The 23,018-nt window shown below is 39.6% G+C and overlaps 1 protein-coding gene across 1 annotated transcript in view; it reads left to right on the forward strand.

Moving 5' to 3' along the window:
- Positions 1-22,171, forward strand: part of LOC138161962 (zinc finger protein 665-like) — a 244,912-nt gene extending 222,741 nt beyond the window's left edge. The window contains exon 7 of the mRNA XM_069089076.1: positions 18,764-22,171. Coding sequence (XP_068945177.1) covers positions 18,764-20,020 — 1,257 coding nt within the window. The 3' untranslated portion in view covers positions 20,021-22,171. The remainder of the gene's footprint in view (positions 1-18,763) is intronic.
- Positions 22,172-23,018: the final 847 nt, after the last annotated feature.

The raw sequence follows: 23,018 nt of genomic DNA on the forward strand, positions 1-23,018 counted from the left end.
TAAAATAAAAAAAATCATTGTGTTACTCATTTATGAATGGATTAGGAGATGATCCACTTGGAAGTATTACCTTTTTCTTCCATTCAGAAAGAATGGAAATATTGATCTGAGGGAAGGAGTCCCTTTGGTTTTGGAAGAGGTCAAGAAAACATAAGGGGAGTGGTCATTGAAAATTGAGCTCAACACAAGAATTTCAGGACTAACTTCTTTTGCCAGTATCCCTCTCAGTAGTAATGTATCCTGACCACTATGGCCTGGATCTCCCTATCCTAGTAAGTTCCTCCCTAGAATCTCCAGTTTATGAAGTATCTACACCAGGTATGATCCCTTCAAACTTCCTCCAGTGCATGATTCCCTACTTTTCTTGACCACTTTTTTGCATTTGGATACTTCTCTCCCCTAACAATTTTTATTATATGTTGACTTTCTTCATTAGAAGCTTCTTGAGTGTCAGGAATTTCTTTGTGCTTGTATCTAATTTATCTTTATTATATTATTATATCTATCTTCCCAGTGCACAATATTTATATGTCCTGTGCCTGGCATATTGTAAGCACCTGATAAATGTTTTGTGAATCTAATTATCTATCAATGGAGGAAAGAATAATGACCATCATTTTGGAATATTAACCCAAAATGTATTTTAACAGATAATATTTTCTTGTTCAAGGTTACTATGTTACCACAAATGCTCATGGGTGGAGGACATATTTGATGGCATGGAGGTGGTGCTATGCCCATGTCATAGCAGTGGATAATTATCTCTCCTGCTAGAAATCACTTTGAGATAGGATTGTATTCTATTTTAACATTGCTTCTGACAGACTAGTACCTAAAATACAGAACATAGTGTTTTGTTGTGCACTAGTTTCAGTCACACCCAACTCTTTGACGCCCCATTTTGGGGTTTTCCTAGCAAAGATCCTGGTGTGGTTTGCCATTTCCTTCTCCAGCTTATTTTATAGATGAGGAACTGAGGCAAACAGGATGAAATGACTTGCCCAGGGTCACACAGCTAGTAAGTGTCTAATGTTGGATTTGAATTTGTGAAAGTGAGTCTTCCTGATTCCAAGTCCAGTGCTCTATCCACTGCACCACCTAGCTGCCATATGGTATGTGTGTGTATGTAATTTATATATAAACATTATTTGCATGTGTGTGTGAATAAACATTTCTTAGGGGCTTCTTTTTGCCAGTTGCTGTGCTAAGCACTAGAGGAAATAGAGGAAAATATGGTCCCTACTCTCAGTCTGCTGGGGAAGACAAGAAGCAAACAAATATGTACAAACAAGCTATACACTGGACAATTGTTATTTGTTCTTCATTTTGAAGAGGACCAGTCAAATCACAGGATGGTGTGTTTACTTGTGTGAATTGAATTTAAGAGAGGCAGAGTTGCACAGAGTAATCAGCCTCATTCCCTCTTCCAGAGTCATCCAAGGCCAGTAGCAAGCCAAAAATCAAGGTGATTGGTGATAGTCCAGGATGGAGTGGATAACCTTGGTGTCTTTTATGTCTGATCAAGCTCTAAGTACTACACAGCACCTGCTTCAGCTTCTTTCATGGCCATTGGAACAAATTCTTCTCATTCTGCTTCACATGCTTCACATGCTTCATATGCCCTAACTCACCAATGGGTTTGAAGCCCACTGGTTACCCTCAATCTGGTTTAGCACATCAGCCAAGACAATTTATTGGGGTGTAGCCACTGCTCATGCTAAAATTTCTTGTAGTCACAGGTGAGAGTTGAATGCTAGGTAGACACCAAAGGGATGAGCAGTTCTGAAAAAGTCTTGGCAAGCCCTCACACCAGAAGTGCTAGTCCTTGCTGAACACTCCTTACACCCCACGGGATAAGTAGGAAATAATTATAAGAAGATACTAGAATTATATGGATTTGGAAAAGGGTTTCTGTAGAAGATAGGGTTTTAATTGAGACTTAAAGGAAGCCAGAAAAGTTGGTAGGCAGAGATAGGAACAGTGTTCCAGGCATGGGAAATAGCCAGGGAAAATGCCCAGAGATGAAGAGGTGAAGTTTCTCCATCTTGGAAAAATGAGAAGTTGGTGTCATTGGATCGAAGAGTATTTCCCATGAGGCAAGGTGTAAGAAGATTGGAAAGAATGGAGAGGGTTGACTTACAAGAGGCTCTAGACACCAAACAGCATTTTGCATTTGATTCTGGGCAGTTTTGATCCATCGTTCCTAGTTAACCATAACCAAAATAATGTCTGTCATCTTTATGGAACTTTCTTTTTTTATGGAACTTTCAGTGTTGCCAAGTGTTTTCCATCATTTGCCCAAAGTAAGGGCTATGTAATGAAGGTACCATGGGAAAAGTTGTCCCTATTTCACAGAAAAGGACTGGGAAGAGGTCCACAAAGTTTCTGGATCCTTCCCAGGGTAGACCAATAAAGATGACACTTATATGGTGGTCTCTGTACACAGAGTTCTTTCTCCTCAGCAAACTAGAGGTAGGGTAGTCAATAATAACCAGTCCATTTTCCATGAAACACCTATCCAAACTTGATTTCTTCTCTAGCCTGTAGTTATTCTCCCCCTGCCCCTGAACACACATACATGATGAGCACTTCTGGATATCCCATGTCAGAGACAGATCTGTGGAGATAGAGCCCTGGGGGAACAGAGTATAGAGGATATCTATCTGATCATTTTGTCTTGGGGAATCTCATGGCATTCACTCTTACTGAATCCCAGTGATCTGTGTGCTCCATGACAGAACAGGCTAATCAGCAAAGTGATGAACAGATTTTTCTGATGGTCACTGACCACAATTCCTAATCATGCAGGAGGCAGTGTGGTTTAGTGTAAGGAACCCTGGGCTGAAGTCAGAAAACCTGGCTTCAGGTCTTACCTCAGGCAGTTATTAATTCTGTGACTTTGGTTAATTCCCCTTTTCACACTAGGCCTCAGTCTCCCTGGAGGGAATTGCTGTGATGCAATAGGGAGCAAGCTAGATTAGAATTCTGGGAACACTGGAATTCACTATTCATTGACTCTGTAACCTTGGGCAAGTCACCTAACCTCCTTTGGCTTCAGTTTCTTTATCTATAAAATGAGTAGTTTGGGATAGAAAATAATTAAGGCTTGCATTTTTCAAACAGCAAAACATAATATGAATTTACTTGTTATTATTAGCCATTGTTTCCTTAGATTCCATGATCTAAGTGCTTTCAAGCAATTCTGAGGGAGCAGGAATATCTCATTCCCTTTACTACCATGGACAGCGCTCTTTTCGCTGGCTCACTGACTAGCCTTATCTCTGGGCCAGAGTTTAAGATACTGGTGGAGGGAAGGTAGATAGGAATCAGATGTGTAAGGGAAAGTAAGAGTGTTGACATCTTGGCATTTTCCCCATTGCAATCAGGTGCCTGCTCCCTCCTATGTCTGGCAACAAGGTCAACACAAGAAAGTAAAATCTGAAATTGCAAAGTACAAGTTTAAGAATTTTATTTCTCTTCTCACCACCCAGAGCAGAACCAGACTGGGTTCTGGAATGACTTGAATGCATATTCCTCCTTTGTTCTTTTGAAAAACAATTTAGTTAGTATGTTATTTCCCCCAATTACATGTAAAAACAACTTTTAACATTCGTTTTCAAAACTTTGAGCTCCAAATTCTCTCCCTTCTTCTCTTTTCCTCCCCTCATTGATAAGGCAAAGCAAATTAATATAGGTTATACATGTGTAGCCATGTAAAACATTTTCCATATTAATCATGTTGCAAAAGAAAATATGGACCAAAAAAACCCTCAAGAAAAATAAAGTAAAAAATATGCTTTAATTTGTATTCAGACATCATCAGTTCTTTGGGGATGGATAGCATTTTTCATCACAAGTCCTTCAGAGTTGTCTTGGATCACTGTATTGCTGAGAACAGCTAAGTCATTCACAGCTGATCATCTTACAATGTTGCTGTTACTTCGTACACAGTACTTTTCACTTTGTATCAGTTCATGTAAGTCTTTCCAGGTCTTTCTCCAGGTCTTTCTGAGAGCATCCTGCTCATCATTTCTTATAGCACCACAGTATTACATCACAATCACATAGCACAGTTTGTTTAGCTCTTCCCCAATTGATCCTTCCAATTTCGAACTCCCTGCCACCAGAAAAGAGCTGCTATAAATATTTCTGTACATATCAGTCCTTTTTCCTTTTGTTTTTTTTTTATCTCTTTTTTTGATATGGACCTAGTAGTGGCACTGCTAGGTCAAAGGGTATGCACATTTTTATACCTCTTAGTTCCAAATTACTCTAAAAAAATGGTTGAATCAGTTCACAACTCCCACAACAATGCATCAATGTCTTCTTTTTCCCATACCCCCTCCAACATTTCTCATTCTCCTTTTCTGTCCCATTAGCCAATCTAATAGGTATGAGGCAGGACCTCAGAATTGTTTCATTTTGCATTCTTCTAATCAATAGCAATTTAGAGAACCTTCTCACATGACTATAGATAACTTTGATTATTTCATCTGAAAACTGTTCATATTTCTTGATCATTTATCAGTTGGGGAATGGGTCCTATTTTTATAAATTTGATTCAGTTCTCTTTATATTTGAGAAATGAGGCCTTCATCAGAGAAATTTGCTTCAAAATTGTTTTCACAGTCATGAATGCTAAATGTATGCCCCTCTCTCATATTTCCTTGCCTGTTTATTCTATTCTTTCTCTCCTTTCACCCTGTCCCTCCTCAAAAGTGTTATGATTTTGACCACTACCTTCTCCAATCTGCCCTCCCTTCAATCACTCCCTCATCCCTTTCCCCTCCCACTTTCCTGTAGGGTAAGGTAGATTCCATATCTGATATACATATATGATATACAAATGAGTATGTATGTTTATTCCCTATTCAAGTCAATTGGACCATTCTCTCCCTCCCACCTCCCTTATCTTCCCCTCCATTGTAAAAGTTTTTTCTTGCCTCTTTTAAGTGAGATAATTTACCAGATTCTACCTCTCCCTTTCCCTTTCTCCCAGTGCATTCCTCTTTCTCACCCCTTAATTTTATTTTTTAGATATTATCCCTTCACATTCAACTCACACGTGTGCCCTCTGTCTACATATGCTAATATATGTACACACATACATACACACATATATGCCTTAATGAGAAAGTTTTTGTGAGTTACAAGTATTATCTTCACATGTAGGAATGTAAACAATTTAATCCTATTAAGTCCCTTATGATTTCCCTTTCCTGTATACCTTCTTATGTTTCTCTTGAGTTTTGTATTTGAAAGTCATATCTTCTATTCAGCTCTAGTCTTTCCATCAGGAATTCTTGAAAGTCTTCTATGTCATTTGAATATCCATTTTCCTCCTTGAAGGGTTGTACCCAGTGTTGCTGGGTAGGTCATTCTTGGTTGTAATACTGACTCCTTTGCCCTCTGGAATATCATATTCCAAGCCCTCCAATCCTTTACTGTAGAAGTTGCTAAATCTTGTGTTATCCTGACTATGGTTCCATGATACTTGAATTATTTCTTTTTGGCTGCTTGCAATGTTCTCCCCTTGACCTGGGAGCTCTGGAATTTGGCTATAATATTCATGGGAGTTTTCATTTTGGGATCTCTTTCAGCAGGTGATTGGTGGATTCTTTCAATTTCTATTTTACCCTATGGTTCTAGAATATTAGGGCAGTTTTCCTTGATAAAATCTTGTTGTTGTTGTTGATTTGCTTTTTGGAGGGGGGAAGACAGAGCAATTGGGGTTAAGTTACTTGCCCAAGGTCACATGGCTAGTAAGTATTAAGTATCTGAATTTGGTCCTCCTGACTCCAAGGTTGGTGCTGTATTCACTGTGCCACCTAGCTGCCCATCCTGGATAATTTCTTGAAAGATGTTTTTTAAGCTATTTTTTTGATCATAGCTTTCAGGTAGTCCAATAATTTTTAAATTATCTTTTTTGGTATTGTTTTATTGTTTCTTGATTTCTCAGAAAGTCATTAGTTTCCATTTACTCAATTCTAATTTTTAAGAAGTTCATTTCTTTAATAGGCTTTTGTACCTCCTTTTCCATTTGGCTAATTCTGCTTCTTAAGGAGTTCTTTTTCTTCAGTGAATTTATGTCTCCTTTACCAAACTGTTGACTCTTTTCATTATTTCTTTGCATCACTCTCATTTCTCTTCCCAATTTCCCCCCCACCTCTCTTATTTGATTTTTAAAATCCTTTTTGATCTCTTCCATGACCAGAGACCAATTTATATTTTTCTTGGAGGTTTTGCATGTAGGAGCTTTGACTTTGGTATCTTCTCCCTATAGGCAGATCCACTTAGATTTTTAAAATCAAAGAATGGAGTTAGAGAGTAGTGCAGTGAAGACCCTGCCCAAGAGGATGCTCCATCTTCTCTCTCTCCCAACCTCCCCTCCTTTCCCCCTAATAACACATAAGAGAATCCACAGCTGAATTGGCACCAGGTCCTTTAGACCCTAGAAGTCTGGGAAATGCTTAGCATATGTCTACTATATTAAATACCGACTATATGCTAGGTACTGTGCTAAGCACTGGGGCTACAATCTATGCTCTCCAGGACTTCAATGTCCAATGGTGGAGACAAAATGCAAAAAAAAAAAGTGCAGTCTGTAGACAGGATAAATTGGAAGAATCAATAGAGGGGAGACCCTAGAATTAAGAAAATCTTCCTCTAGAAGTTTCTCTCCCATCCTTCACCTGGGTCTCATTCCCTGTGCAGACTAACTCCAAAATCCACCCCTCCCCCTTCTTCTTTCTTCCCTGGATTCCTAAGAATAGACAACTGAACTGAAACTCCATAAAATAGTCAATGGGGAGATGAGAAGTCTGAGATGAGCCTGATGCTTTGGGTAAGATAAGATTTGGTCCAGAACAGGGACAGGATTTGGGTTAGAGTAGAGAATTCTAGTAGTTCTTGATGGGTTTTGTCCTGTGACTTGGGGTTTAGATTAAATTCAGAGTCAGAAAGCAGGAGGGATAGGTGATCTCAGAGACCATTGGGCATTAGGACTGGTAAGCACAGGCAACTCGGAGAGATGGGAAGGTATAGGGAAAAGAACCCTGTGCCAGAAAGCAGGAGTCAGGGAACAGGGAATCTGGTTCAGTCTCTTCCCTTGACAAAGGATGGGATCCCAAGTCCTTGCCTCCCTCAGGCCCTCAATCCTCTTACTTGTATAATGAAGAAGGGAAGAAGGCAGGGATTGATGGTCTCTAAGCATTTCCATGACTCTCAGAAATGGAAGGGACCAGACCAATTCTGCCTCTTCATTTGGCAGATGAGTAAGCTGAAGTCCATAGAGAAGAAGTGACTTGGCCAAGGACATGCAATGAATCTGGTCAGTGGCAGAGCCAGGATCAAAACCATACTTCTGGCTTCAGCTACAGAATTTTTTTCTGTTGTATTATTATGCTTGGAGATAGAATTGGACTGGGGGATCTATCAATTCCAAGATCCATGATTCCATGAACACTATAGGTAGGAGTGTATTGGAACCATTGGGGTCAGCTCTACCAGAGGTGATTATTAAATTTTGCAGATGGACATTTATATCTCAGAACTCTGCAAAGGCTCCTAATTAGGGCTTACTTGATTATTTTCTTGCTTGTCTAGACCTAAGATGGGGAAAATGTTAATTCTGTAAATTAAACTTGAGTGTGTCATCTGTACATATTGTTTTTGAGAGCAAATTGTTAAGCATTTAACAGCATATCTTAAGCTGGGGAAATGGATTCAGAATCAAATATTGGTTTGGTGCCTTAGTAGGTCTGATGTTGGATTAATGTGGGAGCTAAGGTCAAGTGAATGATTCAACCAGTGCAGGACCTCAAATCCTTTCTTGTGAGCTCTCCATTTGGAGTATGAAGGTCTGGATTCAAAATCCCAGCACTCTTTTTAGGACTTTAAAACCCCAACGACTTCATACATATGACATCTCTGCTTGGCCTCACTTTCTTCCTTGACAAAATGTGTAGATTGGTATAAACGATCTCCTTGGTTTCTGCCAACACTAAGTCTCTGAGCTGTGGGATGGCGGTGATTGGTCCCAGGAAGAAGTGGGATATGGCTTCCCTTGTTCATTTGAATCCAGAGAGATTACAAAGAGGGGCTAAAAAGTTTGGGGGATGACCTCAGTTCTGAGGGAGATCCCAGTAGAGAGTAGAATCTGGGTCTGTGGTGGATGGGGGAAGGTGGGGGAGGGGGGAAGAGGGAGACTGGCAGTCCTGAGGCAATCAATATTTACAAAGTGTTTGCTGAGGCCCAGAGCCTCAGTTTAAACTAGAATTAGAAAGCAAGTCTCCCATCCTCCCACCCGACTTCAAACCTCAGTCAAATAACAATGACAAACAAAAGTGCCTGCCCTCCAGTATTGTATATTCTAATGGAGGAGACATCTGGGAAACTGTGCAGCCTACGGTAGCTAAAATCTGCCTATGCCCTCTACATTCCAGTGCCCATTCTGAATGTCAGTGAAGCACACCTGGGCTAGGGGTGTCCCTTTGTACCTGAATGCCTGGGGAGGAGCTTGGGCTGAGACTGGCAGAGTTTTCTTTCAGAAGCTTTCAGACTGCAGCCAAGACCTTCCCAGGCACACAAAGCTGAAGTCCCAGAGGAGAGCCTTTCTCTGAAACCCAATGGAGAATCCCAAGGGTCCAGATATTTCTGGTGAGTAACCTTCAGGGAAATATTTGTTTTTCTTATTAGATTCCTTGAATTTCCTGAGGACTGGAGCCTTATTTAGCTAATCACTGTAGCTCTGGGCTCTGCTCCTAGTAGATACTCAAATCTGTTTGTGAGATTAACTGAATCGATTTGGAAACCAGAGAGCTCTGAGCACAGACTCTAAATAAAAGCTGTAAGGTCCAGAGCCCCATCTCAGAGAGGGACAGTGCCTGCCTATTTTCCAAGGATACTCTTCACAGTTTTTTTTTTTTTTTTACCATCCCAAGGGCCTTCCCTCCCATAGACCAGCGTCTGATAATTTATGCAGGTACTAAGTTCTCACCCCTGTTCAGAGTCCTCTAAAGACAAGGCTCCAGACTGAGGCGTTAGACCATCTACTTCTTTGAAAAGGAAGATGCCAAAACTTTCCCTTCAGAATCTCCATTGCCTGAATGATAAGGTCATTTGTCTTTCAAAACCATATTTCTATCACGACTTCCTTCTGTTCCCTTTGGTACCTAAAATAAATATCTCAGTTTCTTTGTGTTTCTATCTGGAATTTTTTCTGTTCCCAACTACACATTAAAAACAACTATATCCTTAGCTTACTATGACTGTTCCTGTTTAAACTAACTTTTATTCCTTTCTGTACCCAAAAGAATATGACCATTTTTAGAGCTGTGTTTAATCTTGTATTTCATTCTTTAGCTAAAAAAAAAAAAAGCTTCATTTTCTAGGGCCTTGTTTCTACCTGAACTTCCTTCTGTATGTAGTAAAAGAATGCTTCAGTTTCATTGGTGGTATTTTTTTCTGGATTTCCTTTGGTTCCTTTCTGAACCAACAAAAAAATAAACAAACTCAAAACAACCCCTTCCCCCCCAAGCCACCTCAGTTTCTATGTCTGTGTCTCTATCTGGACTTTCTTTTCTTCTTTTTCTATCCATGTTTCTATCTGTCCTTCCTTCTATACTTAAAAGAATGCTTCTGTTTCTACCTCTGTGTTTCTCTCTGGATTCCCTATTCCCTTCTCTAGACAAATTTAAAAAATAAATTTGTGGTTGTCTTTTAATCTGGACATTCTTCTGTTCCCATCCCTACCAAAAAATGCTACAATTTCCATGGCTAAGTTTCTATTTAGATTTCCTTCTGATCCCTTCTGTCCCTTAAAAAATGCCTCAGTTTCTATCTCTGTGTTTCCAGCAGGAATTCCTGTTCTCTTCTGGACCTGAGGGAATGTTTTGTCTATGATTGTTTCCCAATCTGGACGTTTTTCTTTTCCTTTCTATATCTAAAAAACTAAAAAACACCCCCACCCTTCATTTCTGATGGCTGAATTTCTATCTAGACTTTCTTTTACTTACCTTCTGTATCTAAAAAAGATTGCTTCAATTTCTACAGCAGTTTTTCCATATGTAAATAAAAAAATCCTTCTGTTTCAATCTAGACTTGCCCTCTTTTCTATTCTGTACCTAAAAGAATACTTCAATTTCTGCTTTTATTGTTTATTTTTAAGCATTCTTTTTAAAAAATTGAGTTCCAGATTCTCTCCCTCCCTCCCAGGCCTCCCCACTCAGAATGCTTCCATGTCTGTGGCCACATTCCTCTCCTGATAATCTTCTATTCCCTTCTATAGGTTTAAAAAAAACGCATCAATGTCTATAGCTGTGCTCTTAATTAGACTTTCTTACATTTTGTTCTATAGTTTTAAAAAATCCCCATAATTTCTATGACCATGTTTCTAGCTAAACTCCCTTCTGTACCTAAAAGAATGTGTCAATTTCTATTGCTGTGTTTCTCTGAACTTGCATTTTTTGATTCTGTAGCTAAAAAAACAAACAAACAAAATGCCTCACTTTCTCTGGCCTCCCTTCCCTTCTGTACTAAAAGAATCCTTCAGTTTCTCCAGCAGTGTTTCTTTCAGGACTTCTTTCTGATCCCTTCTGGATCTAAAAAGAACATTTCCATTTCTCAGGCTATCTTTTTTTTCTGGACATCCTTCTGCTCCCATCCCAACCTAAATGATGCTTCAGTTTCTATGGCCGTATTTTTATCTTGACATCCTTTAGTTTCTCTCTTGACTATTCTTTTTCTGTACTAAAAGAATGCTTCTATTATTATCAACGTGTTTCTGCTCTGTATGTAAAAAGAAATGCTTCACTAACCCAAACTTTTTTCTTGTTCTCTTTTAGTTTTCTCTATGATATAGGTAAAGGTATACATGCTATGCACAAAGAATTTACAGATGACTCAAACCTGAGAGAGCTGACACACTGGATGATAGAGTTAGGATCTGAAAAGATCAGCAGCATATGCTAGAGAATGGGGGAAATTTCACAGGAGATCAAAGGCAGTAATGTTCTTTGAAGTTTTGGGACTGCAAGGTCAATCTGGATGAGCAGGGCGAAGTAAGAGCCCCAAATGCTGATGCCACCTGGGCCTGCATGGAGCAGGCAAGGCTTCCTTGTAGATAGAGTACAGGGCCTCTGCCCTTGTCAGAGCTCATCTGGGTTCCTCTGCTGTCCAGTTCTGGGTTGCGTACATAAAAAGAACTCAAAAAGAGTTCATAAAGAGAACATAAAAAGAAGTCAAATTAGAATGCTCAGGAGATGTGGAAGGCTCTTGACTTCTTTTCCTGTGAGGATTAGTTGAAGGAAACCGGGATTTAGAGCCTGGAGAAAAGACTTATGGGGGAAAAGAGCTGCCTGTACATATGGGAAGGGCTATCACATGGAAGAGGGTTTAATTTTGTTGTGCTTAGTTGTGGAGGATAGAACCAGGAACAGTGCTTGCAAATTTTTTTTTAAAAGTCTTTATGACAAACTTCCCAAAATTTATAGTAGTCTACAAAGTGATTGAGCTCCCGGGAAAGGTGGCACGTCCCTTCAAAAGATTTCATTTAGAGGCTATATGATCACCTCTTGGGTACAGGATGATGGAAATTCATTTCTGGTACTGTTTGAGCTTGAAGGTTGCTCATGTCCTTTCCAAATCTCCATTTCTGGGGTACAGGGGCTGAGTTCTTCTCCCGAGTGAGAATGGCCACTCCTTTCCCCCCAAAGTTAGCAAAGATTTCTTACGGGACAAATTTCACAGCATTTTTCTCAGGGCTCATTCTTGACCTCTCGATAGAATTTGTGATGGCGTGTTTCACTCTGAGCCCAGATGTGGTCCCCTCTTGGGGATTTTGTGACTGTGTTCTCTCTTGGTTTTCTTCCGACCTGGCTCGACACTTTTTAAGTGTAGTTGCTAGATGACTCCATGGATAGAGCAGTGGGCCTGTAGTCTGGGAGAACTGAGTTTAAATTTATCCTCAAACACTTAGAGCTGTATCACTCAGGACCAAACAATGAACTTCGGCCTCATTTTCCTGAAGTGCAAATGGGGATCCTAAAAGCACCTGCGTCCGTGGCCTGAGATCATAAAAGGGCTTAGGTAGCATGGTGGCACCTGCTGTCGATCAGTTGTTTCAGTCGTGTTCAACTCTCCATGACCCTATTGGGGGTTTTCTTGGTAAAGATACTGGAGTGATTTGCCATTTCCTTCCCCAGCTCATTTTACATATGAAGAAACTGAGGCAGACAGGGTTAAGTGACTTGCCCAGGGTCACACAGCTTAGGTGCTTAATAATGCTTGCTCCATTCCTTTCTTCCCTTTAGTCTATTTTTACTTAATCATAATCCATGTAATAAACACTCAAGGTTCTTTCCTCTCTTTTCCCCTATACTTCCTCTCTTAGATGCTCTAATATGTAACCTGCCCACTAAAAATATTTGTTGATCCTTTTTACTGATCCATCCAATCCCCTGCTCTGTTACTGAGCATACAAGTTACTGGGATATCTACTCAGCAAGAGCAAATGCCCCTATGTTCACACCCACCCTGGGACAGGATGCTTGTGATAAATATACCTCTGCATTCCTGGCATCTTGGCACCCTCAGATCCAGAGCTTGATCAGGCAGAGCAGCAGGACAAAGTGGAGGCTGGAGAAGAAGATCATATAGGTGTCTCCAGAAAATGGGCTGCATAATAATGGCCACTCTACCCCAGAGTCCTAGGCAGGAAGCCCTGTGTAGACATTTCTGCTCCAAATGAGTATCATCTATTCTTAACTTACCCTGTGGCTCTGGGCAAGACCCTAAAACTCTGAGCCTCTCTCTGTTCCTTATAGGATCTTTCCCCATGGTACCTGTTCATCTGGTTTTTACCATAAGCAAATGGAGGAAAATACTTGGCCCCATAAGCATGTCAGATGTTATTGTTTATGTTATGTTATGTTATGTTATGTTATATCGTGCCATGCCATGTCGTAATGTCATGTCATGTCATGTTATATTGTGTTGTGTCATATCATATATCATATTATGTTATAATATATTATAATGATTTATTGTTATTATTTTTATTATGATTCACTAGGACAAATGAGTTCAAATTGCTAAGAAGTATACGGGGCTATTTTCTAGAAATATGCCCAAACATACCTAGACCCATATACACACATCTATATACACAATCACATATGTGTTTATACATCCATATATAAATATACATATCTGTGTGTATATACACATGTATAGAGAGAATATACATATATAGAGAATAACATATCTATAGCTATCACTGTACTTTATGCATATCTGCCATGTCAGAAGCAATTTTAAATATTTATTCTTATGCTCAATCAGTTAGGCAGCTAGGTGGTGCACTGGATAGGGTGCTAGGCCCGAAGTCAGAAAGACTCTTCTTCCTGAGTTCAAACCTGGCCTCAGATACTCACTAGCTGTGTGACCCTGGGCAAGTCACTTAACCTTGTATGCCTCAGTTTCCTCATCTGTAAAATGAGCTGGAGAAGGAAATGGCAAACCGCACCAGTGTCTTTGCTAAGCAGACCCCAAATGGGGTTGTGAAGAGTTGGATGGGAATTGGACAGGACCGGAACAACTGAACAACAGAAAATTCTAAATCAAAATAATTTCTGTCTGACATAAAAACATCTAAACTGCTACAGTCTACCCCACTCTTGCCCCTATGCCCTCAGACACCATCCGTCTACCCAGTGAAATCTGCGGTACCATTTATGATAAACAAACAAAAAAATTAGGTAAAAATACATTTTTGTGTTTACATTATCCAACAAGAGTCATTATTCTTTTTTACCATTGATAGATAGATTCATAAGCATTTATTAAGTGCTTACTATGTGCCTGGAGCAGAGACTGTCAATCATCGAATAAACATTTATTATATGTCTACTATATGCATTGAAATAAAGAAGGGTTAGGGAAGACTTCTTGAGGAGGGTGGCATTTTAGCTGGTACTTAAAGGAAGCCAGAGGTGCAGAGGAGCCAGAGCATTCCAGGTGTGGGGGTCAGCCAGAGAACATTTATGGAGCTGAGAGGATTGTCTTGTTTATGAACAGAAGGCCAGGGGTCACTGGACCACAGAGTACATGGTGGAGAAGACTGTATAAGGGGGAAGGCTTTGAATGCCAGATAGCATTTGGATTTGAATCCTGGAGGCAATAGGGAGCCACTGGAGTTTACTGAAGTAGGGGAGAGGTGGTGACATCATCTGACCAGCATTTTAGAGTAATCACTTTAGGGGAAGAATGGTGGACAGATTGGAGCGGGAAGAGTCTTGAGGCAGGCAGATTCCCCAGCAGGCTATTGCCATAGTCTGGGCATGAGATGGTGAGGATGTGGACCAGGGTGAGAGCCATGGCAGAGGAGAGAAGTGGGCATCTTTGAGATGTTGCTAAGTTGTATTTTACGTGCCTCAGCAACCACTCGAATGTTGGGGGAGGGGAAAGAGTGGGAGTTCACGATAATTCCTAGGTTGTGAGCCTGGGAGAATGGTGTTTCCCTTTAGAGTAATAGGGAAGGTGGGAAGAGGGAAAAGTTTAGGGGAAATGATCATGAGTTCTGTTTTGGACATACCAAGTAGAAGATGTCTACTGAACATTGAGTTCAAGATATCTGAAAGGTATTTGGTGATGTGAGATTGGAGGTGAGCCGAGAGTCAGGGGCAGGGGAGGTGGATTTGAGAATCATCTACATAGGGATGGTAATTAAATCCATGGAGGCTCATGAGATCACTAAGTGAAGGGGGAGAAGAGAAGAGGGCCCAGGATAGAACCCTGAGGGACAACTACAGTTAGAGGGTGTGATATGGAAGAAGATCCGGCAAAGGAAACAGAGGTATGGTCAGGTAGGTAGGAGGAAAACCAAGAGAGAGTGAAAAATACTCAGCCATAAAAATACAAATATAAGCACAAATAAAGACATTTTCAACTCTTAAGGAGCTTTCATTTCAATGAAGAGAATCAGCATATAAAAAGGTGCTGAAATATTGAGTCGGGAAATACCGGAATGGGAACCATGTAGAGAAATACACTTGTTCAGGTATAAAGTCATCATGGCCAACATGGGTACTTTCTCAAATGGAGGCTCTGGTGAGGAACTCACCAGGTGATAAAAGGGGTGGGGTCAAAACGTTCAGGGCACCTTCTACTGTGAGGAGGCCCCTGAGTCAGAAGTGGAGAAGAAGTCCTGGGACTCTTGAATTTAGCCATCCCCTCAAGTGTTCTGGACCTCCTTCAACATCAAGAAGAGGTTCTCCTTCTGACCCAATGACATTGCCTTCTGAATGGAAACAAAGAAAGTGATTCTAGGTAGGTCATATCATAATCCATTAAGGGATGGCCAATGAAATAAAAAAAACAAACCCTAAGATAGCACTTAAAATTTTTTTAAATATTATTTTAATCTCAAATGCCATAACACAAATACAGAATAGAGAAAAGAAACAAAAATGTATCAGAAACTTAAATACAAAGTTAGAAAGAAAAAAAAGTATGTCGTGTGCATAGCAGAACATAGAGGATTCTAAATACGTAACAATAATTTTTTTTTAAAGCAATCGGGGTTAAGTAACTTGCTCAAGGTTACCTGGCATTATTTCTGGGTGTGGTGCTAAGTATCTGAGCCTGGATTTGATCCAGGTCATCCTGACACTGGAGCCGGTGCTCTTACTCGCTGTGCTACCTGGCTGCCCCGTATAACAATAAATTTTCATTTCAAGAAAGCCTGTATGATGAATAATACTTGTTGTGTTGAGAATTGTCCACCTTTTCTTTGCTTCCTTGTGAGTTTTCTTTTGTTCTTTGCTGTGCACTTTTTTACTTTGTTCTTTCTCCCCCTCCCTTCCCAGAAGACTATAATAAAGTTTAGATACATTTCTCTATAGCTATAAATATATACATACATATAAAGACATACTTTCCCACACATATTCTACTCCTGACCTTTGTTTTTATGTTTGTGCATATCTCTTGTTTTCTATCCCTCCTGCCTCCTCTACCCACTACCCTGCCCTCCTCTTGCTTGTCTACTTCCTTTGAAGGATTCCCTCCTATCCTCCCATTCCCGTAAATCTAAGACCCTTCTATACTCGTATTTACCTCCCCTCTAGAGATCCCTCTCTTGTCCTCTCCCCCTCCCTATGCCCCTACAATTTTATTTCTTCGAAATTTAGAAGATTTTTATATTCTTCTAAATATATATATTGTTCCCTCTTAAACCCATTCCTGATGAAAGTAGGTTACCAGAACCACCAGCCCTCCTCCCCCACCTAATTCCTTTGTATTGATCCTTCCTCTTGCACCTCATTTGTATAAAATAATTACTCTTTTTAGCTGTTCCTACATGATTTTACTTTTTAAATTCATATCATACTTAGGTTTACTCCAATCTTTCCTATGAGCTACCCAATTATTAATAAGAATCTTAGACATACATAACATACATACACACATACATACATATATATATATATATATATATATATATATATATATACAGTCTAGCCTTATGAATTCCTTATAATCAGTCTTTGGTATTTAGTTTATATTTCTCTTGATTCTTGTATGTTGAAGCTTCTGTTGAGTTCAGGATTTTTTTTTCAGCAAAGTCTTGAAAATCAGAGAGTTTATCAAATGTCCATTTTTTTTTCCTTCAGGATAATACTTAACTTTGCAGGGTATGACATTTTCAGCTGGAGCCCCAGTTCTTTTGCTCTTTGATATATTATGTTTCGAGCCCTGCAGTCCTTTAATGTTTCTGCTGCTAGGTCTTCTAATTGTGGCACCATCATATTTAAATTGTTATAATCTTGATGCTTTTAATATTTTATCCTTGAGTTGGGGGTTTTGGAATTTGACTGATATTCCTATGAGTTTTCCTCATAGGATCTCTTTTAGGTGGTGATTGATAATCTACTTTCCCCTCCTTGTTCTAATACTTCAGGACAATTTTCTTTATTTTTTATTTTATTGTATAAATATTCTTTTTTGATCATGACTTTCAATTAGTCCAATTATTTTTATATTTTCTCTTCTTAACCTATTCTCCAAATCTGTTGTCTTTCTTACAAGATGTTTCACTTTCATTTTTTCATTATTTGTATTTCGTTTAATTATTTCTTGATCTCTTATAATTTCACTGGCTTCACTTTGCCCAATTCTAATTTTCAAGGTGTCATTTTCTTCCTTAAGATTCTGGATTTCTTTTTCTAATTGATTGACTTTCCTTTCATAACTTTCTTGTTTTCTTGGATTCTTCTTTTTTTCCCCAGAGTTTTTCCTCCATCTCTGTGATTTGATTTTTAAAGTCTTTTAAAGATCTTCTATGAATTCTTTTTGGGCAGGTGACCATTTGACTACTCTTTGGGGGTTTCTTTACTTCAATAACCTCCTCTGAAGATGAACCCCAGTCATTTCATCCCACAGTAGCTTTCTGTGGTTGGATTCTTTCTCCTTTGCCTGTGCATTTTTTATGTTAACTTAATTTTTGTAATCACCTCTAGCCCTGGGGAATGGGGGATGGTGCCTCTTGCCCCAGATCTTCAGCTCTCCCCTCTAGCCTGGAACCAAAGCCAAACCTCTAGCCTCCTGTCAGTGCCCACAGCAGGGGGCTTTCTGCCCCACTGTTTCTGCACTCAGTGGATGTGTGCTGGTTACTTCTTACCCCCACCACTTTTTGCAGAACACCTGGGTCTGGCGTTCTTGGACAGCATAGGTTCCCTTGATTTTCCAAGGCTCAAATGCCCAACTCCCCTCACTATCTTGGGGGTAACAGTTCCTGTGACTGGAGAGAGGCAGCCTTTCAAACCAAACCAACCAATCCCAGAGCTTGCCACTTGTTGTTAAAATGGAACCTCTCCTGGAGGTGTTTAGTATTCACTGACCAAATCTTATCCTGTTATGCCTCTGTTCTTATTTATATCCACCCACACTTTGTTCACTCTAAGGTGCTATTTTAACTCTTTTGTGGGGGAAATTCTTGAGAGCTTGAAATTTTCTGACCTACTCTGCCATCTTCCCAGAATCCTCTCAAGAAATCACTTTTGTTCAAGGACTGGTTGCTACCTTTAACCCATTTCCCTAAGAAAGGTCTGTGTTCTTGGTCTTCTGCATACTTTCAAATAGGAAAAAGTCTAGAAAAGGTTATTAGGCTAGGAAAAATATTATTTTCTTTTTTTTTTTTGCTTTTTGGATGGGGGAAGGTAGGGCAATTTGGGTTAAGTGACTTGTCCACAGTCACAAGCTAGTTTTTTTGTTAAGTGTCTGAGGCTGGATTTGAACTCAGGTTTTCCTGACTCTAGGGCCAGTGCTCTATTCACTGTGCCACCTAGCCATCCTGGAAAAAATATTATTTTCAATATTTCTAGAGAAACTAACAGGGAGATTGCAAAAAATGTTTCCACCAGGTGTTACCTTCTCCAAGTTCCATTTGCAGTTGTGTTACTCCACCCTTAGCTTCCATTCTTAAACTTTTGTACTTTATATTAGACACATACCATATTTTTGTATTTTATGTTACTGTTTTTCAGATTTGGAGTCCAAGATCAAGACTGAGAATGAGCCAGAGGAAGACTCTTCCCATGGAGTGAAGATCGAAAGACTCAGCAGTGTTGATGATTACTCTTCTATTTGTGGGAAGTGGGATGAAAGTGAGGCAGAAAGTGAGGAAATAAAACAGGAGAGGGATGTGACCAAAATGACCAAAGAGCAGAAGATTCAAACTAGAGGCAAAGTTTATAACTCTAAGGAATGCGGGAAAGACTTCCCTCCAAATCCAAACTCTTCTAAACATCAGGAAATCCATGCTATTCAGAAGGCTTATACATGTAATGCATGTGATTTGATATTCACGGACAACTTAAGACTTACTCAACATCGGAAGATTCATGCTGGAAAGAAGTGTTATAAATGTGAGGAATGTGGGAAAGTCTTCTTAGAGATTTCAAAACTTCATATACATCACAAGATTCATACTGGAGAAAAGCCTTATAAATGTAATGAATGTGGCAAAACTTTCACTCAAAATGCAACCCTTTTCAAACACCAGAGGATTCATACTGGAGAGAAACCATATAAATGTAACGAGTGTGGGAAAGCCTTCACTCAAAAGTCAACCCTATCCAACCACCAGAGAACTCATACTGGAGAGAAGCCTTATAAATGTGATGAGTGTGGGATAGCCTTCAGTCAGAGGTCAACTCGTATTAAACACCAGAGGATTCATACTGGAGAGAAACCTTATCAGTGTAATATATGTGGGAAAGCTTTTGTAGAGAGTTCAAACCTTATTCAACATCAGAAAATTCATACTGGAGAGAAGCCTTATAAATGTAAGACTTGTGGGAAAGCCTTCAATCAAAACTCAACCCTTTTCAATCACCAGAGAATTCACACTGGAGAGAAGCGGTATAAATGTGAACAATGTGGGAAAGCTTTCAGTCAGAGTTCAACCCTTATTTCCCATCAGATGATTCATACTGGAGAAAAGCCTTATACATGTAGCGAATGTGGGAAAGCTTTTCGTAAAAACTCAACACTAAATGAGCATCAGAAAATTCATGCCGAAGAGAAACCTTGTAAAAATGAGAAATGTGAGAAAGTCTGCGGTCAGGGCTCAGCTGTTGTTTCACATCAGAAATCTCATAATAGAAAGAAGCCTTACAAATGTGGTCACTGTGGGAAAACATTTCCCAAAAACTCCATACTTATTAAACACCAGAGGATTCATACTGGAGAGAAACCTTATGAATGTAATAAATGTGAGAAAGCCTTCACTCAGAGCTCCACCCTTATTAAACACCAGAGAGTTCACACTGAAGAGAGGCCTTATCAATGTAATGAATGTGGGAAGGCTTTCAATCAGAAATCTAACATGAAAAGACATCAGAGGACACACACTGGAGAGAAGCCTTACAAATGCCATGAATGTGGGAAAGCCTTTATGAGAAAGGTCCTACTGGTCTTACACAAAAAGAAGCATAATGGAGAGAATGTGGAAAAGTAAAGAATGTGGATGAGCATCCACTGAACAGTTACAACTTATTGTACATTGAGAGATTCACACTGGATAGAGACTTTATCAGTATGATGAAAGCCTCCATTCTGAACTCAGTCTTTAAGGACATGATGTAATTCATACTGGAGAGAAGAAAGCTTTATAACTGCAAGAAGCATGGAAACCTCTTTTGGGGCTTTTAAATAGGAGAGGATTCTTCTTGGAAAATAGCCCCTCCCCTTTTAAAAAGTGAAATTAATTTGAGAAAGCCTTCTATGGCAGACATATCAGAAATGGAAGGATGCAAAATCATTTATTTCTTATGGTGACCAATTACTGGACTTAGTCTTGTGTATATAAATAGTAAGAAAAGATAGTCCAGTTAGAACTGTCTCAAAGTGTTATGAGGAAGGGGATTTAACTGTAGGTCTTACAACAAAAGTTTAGCAATCACCTACTAAGGATGCTAGGCATGGATGGAAGGTATTCTTGGTCAGGAACTGTTTGGAATAAATATCTCAGGTGTCTCCTCTCTAGCTGGGAAAGCTCTTTCAATACCCCCTAACTTTTCCCCAGAAATAGCATCTCACCTTTTTAATGCCAGTAGTCTACTAGCATTATATGATCATTAAATTTGGAACACTATAGTTTCCAAAGAATTAAAAATGAATGTTACTTAGAAGAAAATGAGGAGTTATGTGTTGTGTAGGGACAGGTAAATGTGGCAAATCAGTCTTGAAACATGGATGAGTTGTTTGCATTCTTTTGTACAGAGGTGACTATGGATCCCCTCAGAACTCTGTCATCACACATCATCCAGGGAATCTAATGACACAGAGGGCATGGGAGTGGTGATTTTATATTTTGATGATCTTAAATGAAGAACAGAACAGCTACATAGCACATTGGATAGAATGCTGAGCCTGGAGTCAGGAAGACTCATCTTCATGAGTTCAAGTCCTTCTCAGAGACTTCCTAGCTGTGTGACCCTGGGCAAGTCACTTAAGCCCTGTTTGCCTCAGTTTCCTCCTTTGTAAATGAGATGGAGTAGTAAATGGCACACCCCTTCAGTATCTTTGCCAAGAAAACCCCAAATAGGGTCACATAAAATTAACAGAGAGTTAGACATGACTGAAAAGACTGAACAAAAATGAAGACTGAATAGGGAACACAAATAGGGTGCACTGGTGAGGGAAGGAGGGCAAAGGGATAGGAAATAATGGTGAAAATTATCTCATACAATTATGGTTCCCTGGTAGATAGCTGCTTTAATGTTGAAGGGGCTGGTGGAAAAGGGGAGAATAGGTGTTATTTTAACCTCATTGTTGTCTGAACTGGACAAAACAGGGAAAGATGCACATACACCCAGCTGGGTACAGAAATCTATTTCACCTGTGAGTGCTTTATTATATAGTTCATAAAACTTATTAATTATTATCTATTTATAGCTAATTAGATGCATCCAGAATGTCTTCTTAGCCTCAGTAACTCTCCAGGAATTTCAGAAATGGCTATAAGGAATGTTGGAGTCCCCTAGGTCCTGGATCTACCCCAAACATTTTTGTTTTGGGTCTCCACAGCAAGGTCTTGTTTTGAGTCCACCCCAACTTGTGTTTTGACTTTGCCTATGTTTTATTGACTGTTTACATTTATTCATTTCCATCTTATCCTACCTTGCTTTCAACTTGCCCTTTCAGCAAAATTACTTAACTGTGTATATGTGGTTTGTGTGTGGGTACTTTTGTCTAAATCATATATAATGTAAACTTTCCAGAGCCTGGATGAAAGGGATCCACACTTCTTTTCTGGCATGTTCTCCTCTACCAAATGACCTAATAAATTTCTTCCTAAATTTTTTTCAGATTTTGGGGTTTGTTCTTGCAAACTACAATATAGTATCAGAAGTGGGATTCTTTAGTGGTCACCACAAATTATATCCAAAGGCTCCCTGAGACCTGAGAGCTGAGTAAGTCTATGATTTTAGAATCCAGATGTTCAAGACCACACCAACACAACATCACATCAAAGAGTAAGAACCTGGTGAGTCCTTGGTTTCAGGTTGGACACAGTCAGACCCTGACTCCAAGTATCCATAAAATTAAGGGCCTTTGCTTGACCTTAGCCTAGGGAAAGCCTTGGCTGGCATTAGTATTAGCCCAGGTCACTCTAATGGGCCAAATAAATAATTCCCTTGACTTGATCACTCAAGGGCTTGGTAAGTAGTTTCTGAAAACTAAAAATTTGGTTAAATTAGGGGGGAGATCCTTTGATAGAGTCTTTTGCTTTTCTCTTTCTGTTTTCTCAACTCTCCCTTGATACCTTGCTTTCTCAATGAGGGGGGAAGGGAGAGAATTTGGAACTCAAAAGTTTGAAAAATGAATGTTAAAAATTGTTTTTACATGTAATTGGGAAAAAATAAAATATTTTTAAGCTATTTAAGATTTGGGGGTTTGTTCTCATGAATAACATACCCAAGAAGGAAATTGGAGGTAAAGGAAAAAGATGAGAGTAAGAGAGAAGAAAGACAAAAGGAATTGCCTTCTATCATTCCAACCTCAATTGCTACAGATCCTGTGCTGAGCTATACCACCTGGAATTAGGCATTCTCCCTTTGGATTTTTGAAGTTCAGAAGCCTGGACTTTCAGGGCCTTCTATATCATCTTAGGATGAAGTATTGGGGACCTGGGAGGTCCTGTGGCATGGTCTCCTTAATGCTACTACACTAGGACTATTTGCTTCCATCTTTTTCCACTTCATGATCCATGCTATGGGTTTCTGATTTCAGTGGGGTGTTCTTGGGAGAGTCCTCTGCTTTTGTGGCCACAGGACATGGGCTACAGATGTCTCTGTTAGAGATTCTGGTGTGTGACTGAGCATTCAGGAACACTCACTGTTTAGGTAGGCAAGGACCAGTACCTGTCCTGCATCCTTCTCTGGGTGTTCAGCTCCCTTTTTCTTATATAATAATATTATTATGTCACAATTTTTTACCTCTTCCCCTTATAT

The sequence above is a fragment of the Petaurus breviceps genome, unplaced genomic scaffold (assembly GCF_028583685.1).
Source record: "Petaurus breviceps papuanus isolate PSGF00001 unplaced genomic scaffold, PetGlider_PUasm1.0 185, whole genome shotgun sequence".
NCBI classification, from domain to species: Eukaryota; Metazoa; Chordata; class Mammalia; order Diprotodontia; family Petauridae; genus Petaurus; species Petaurus breviceps.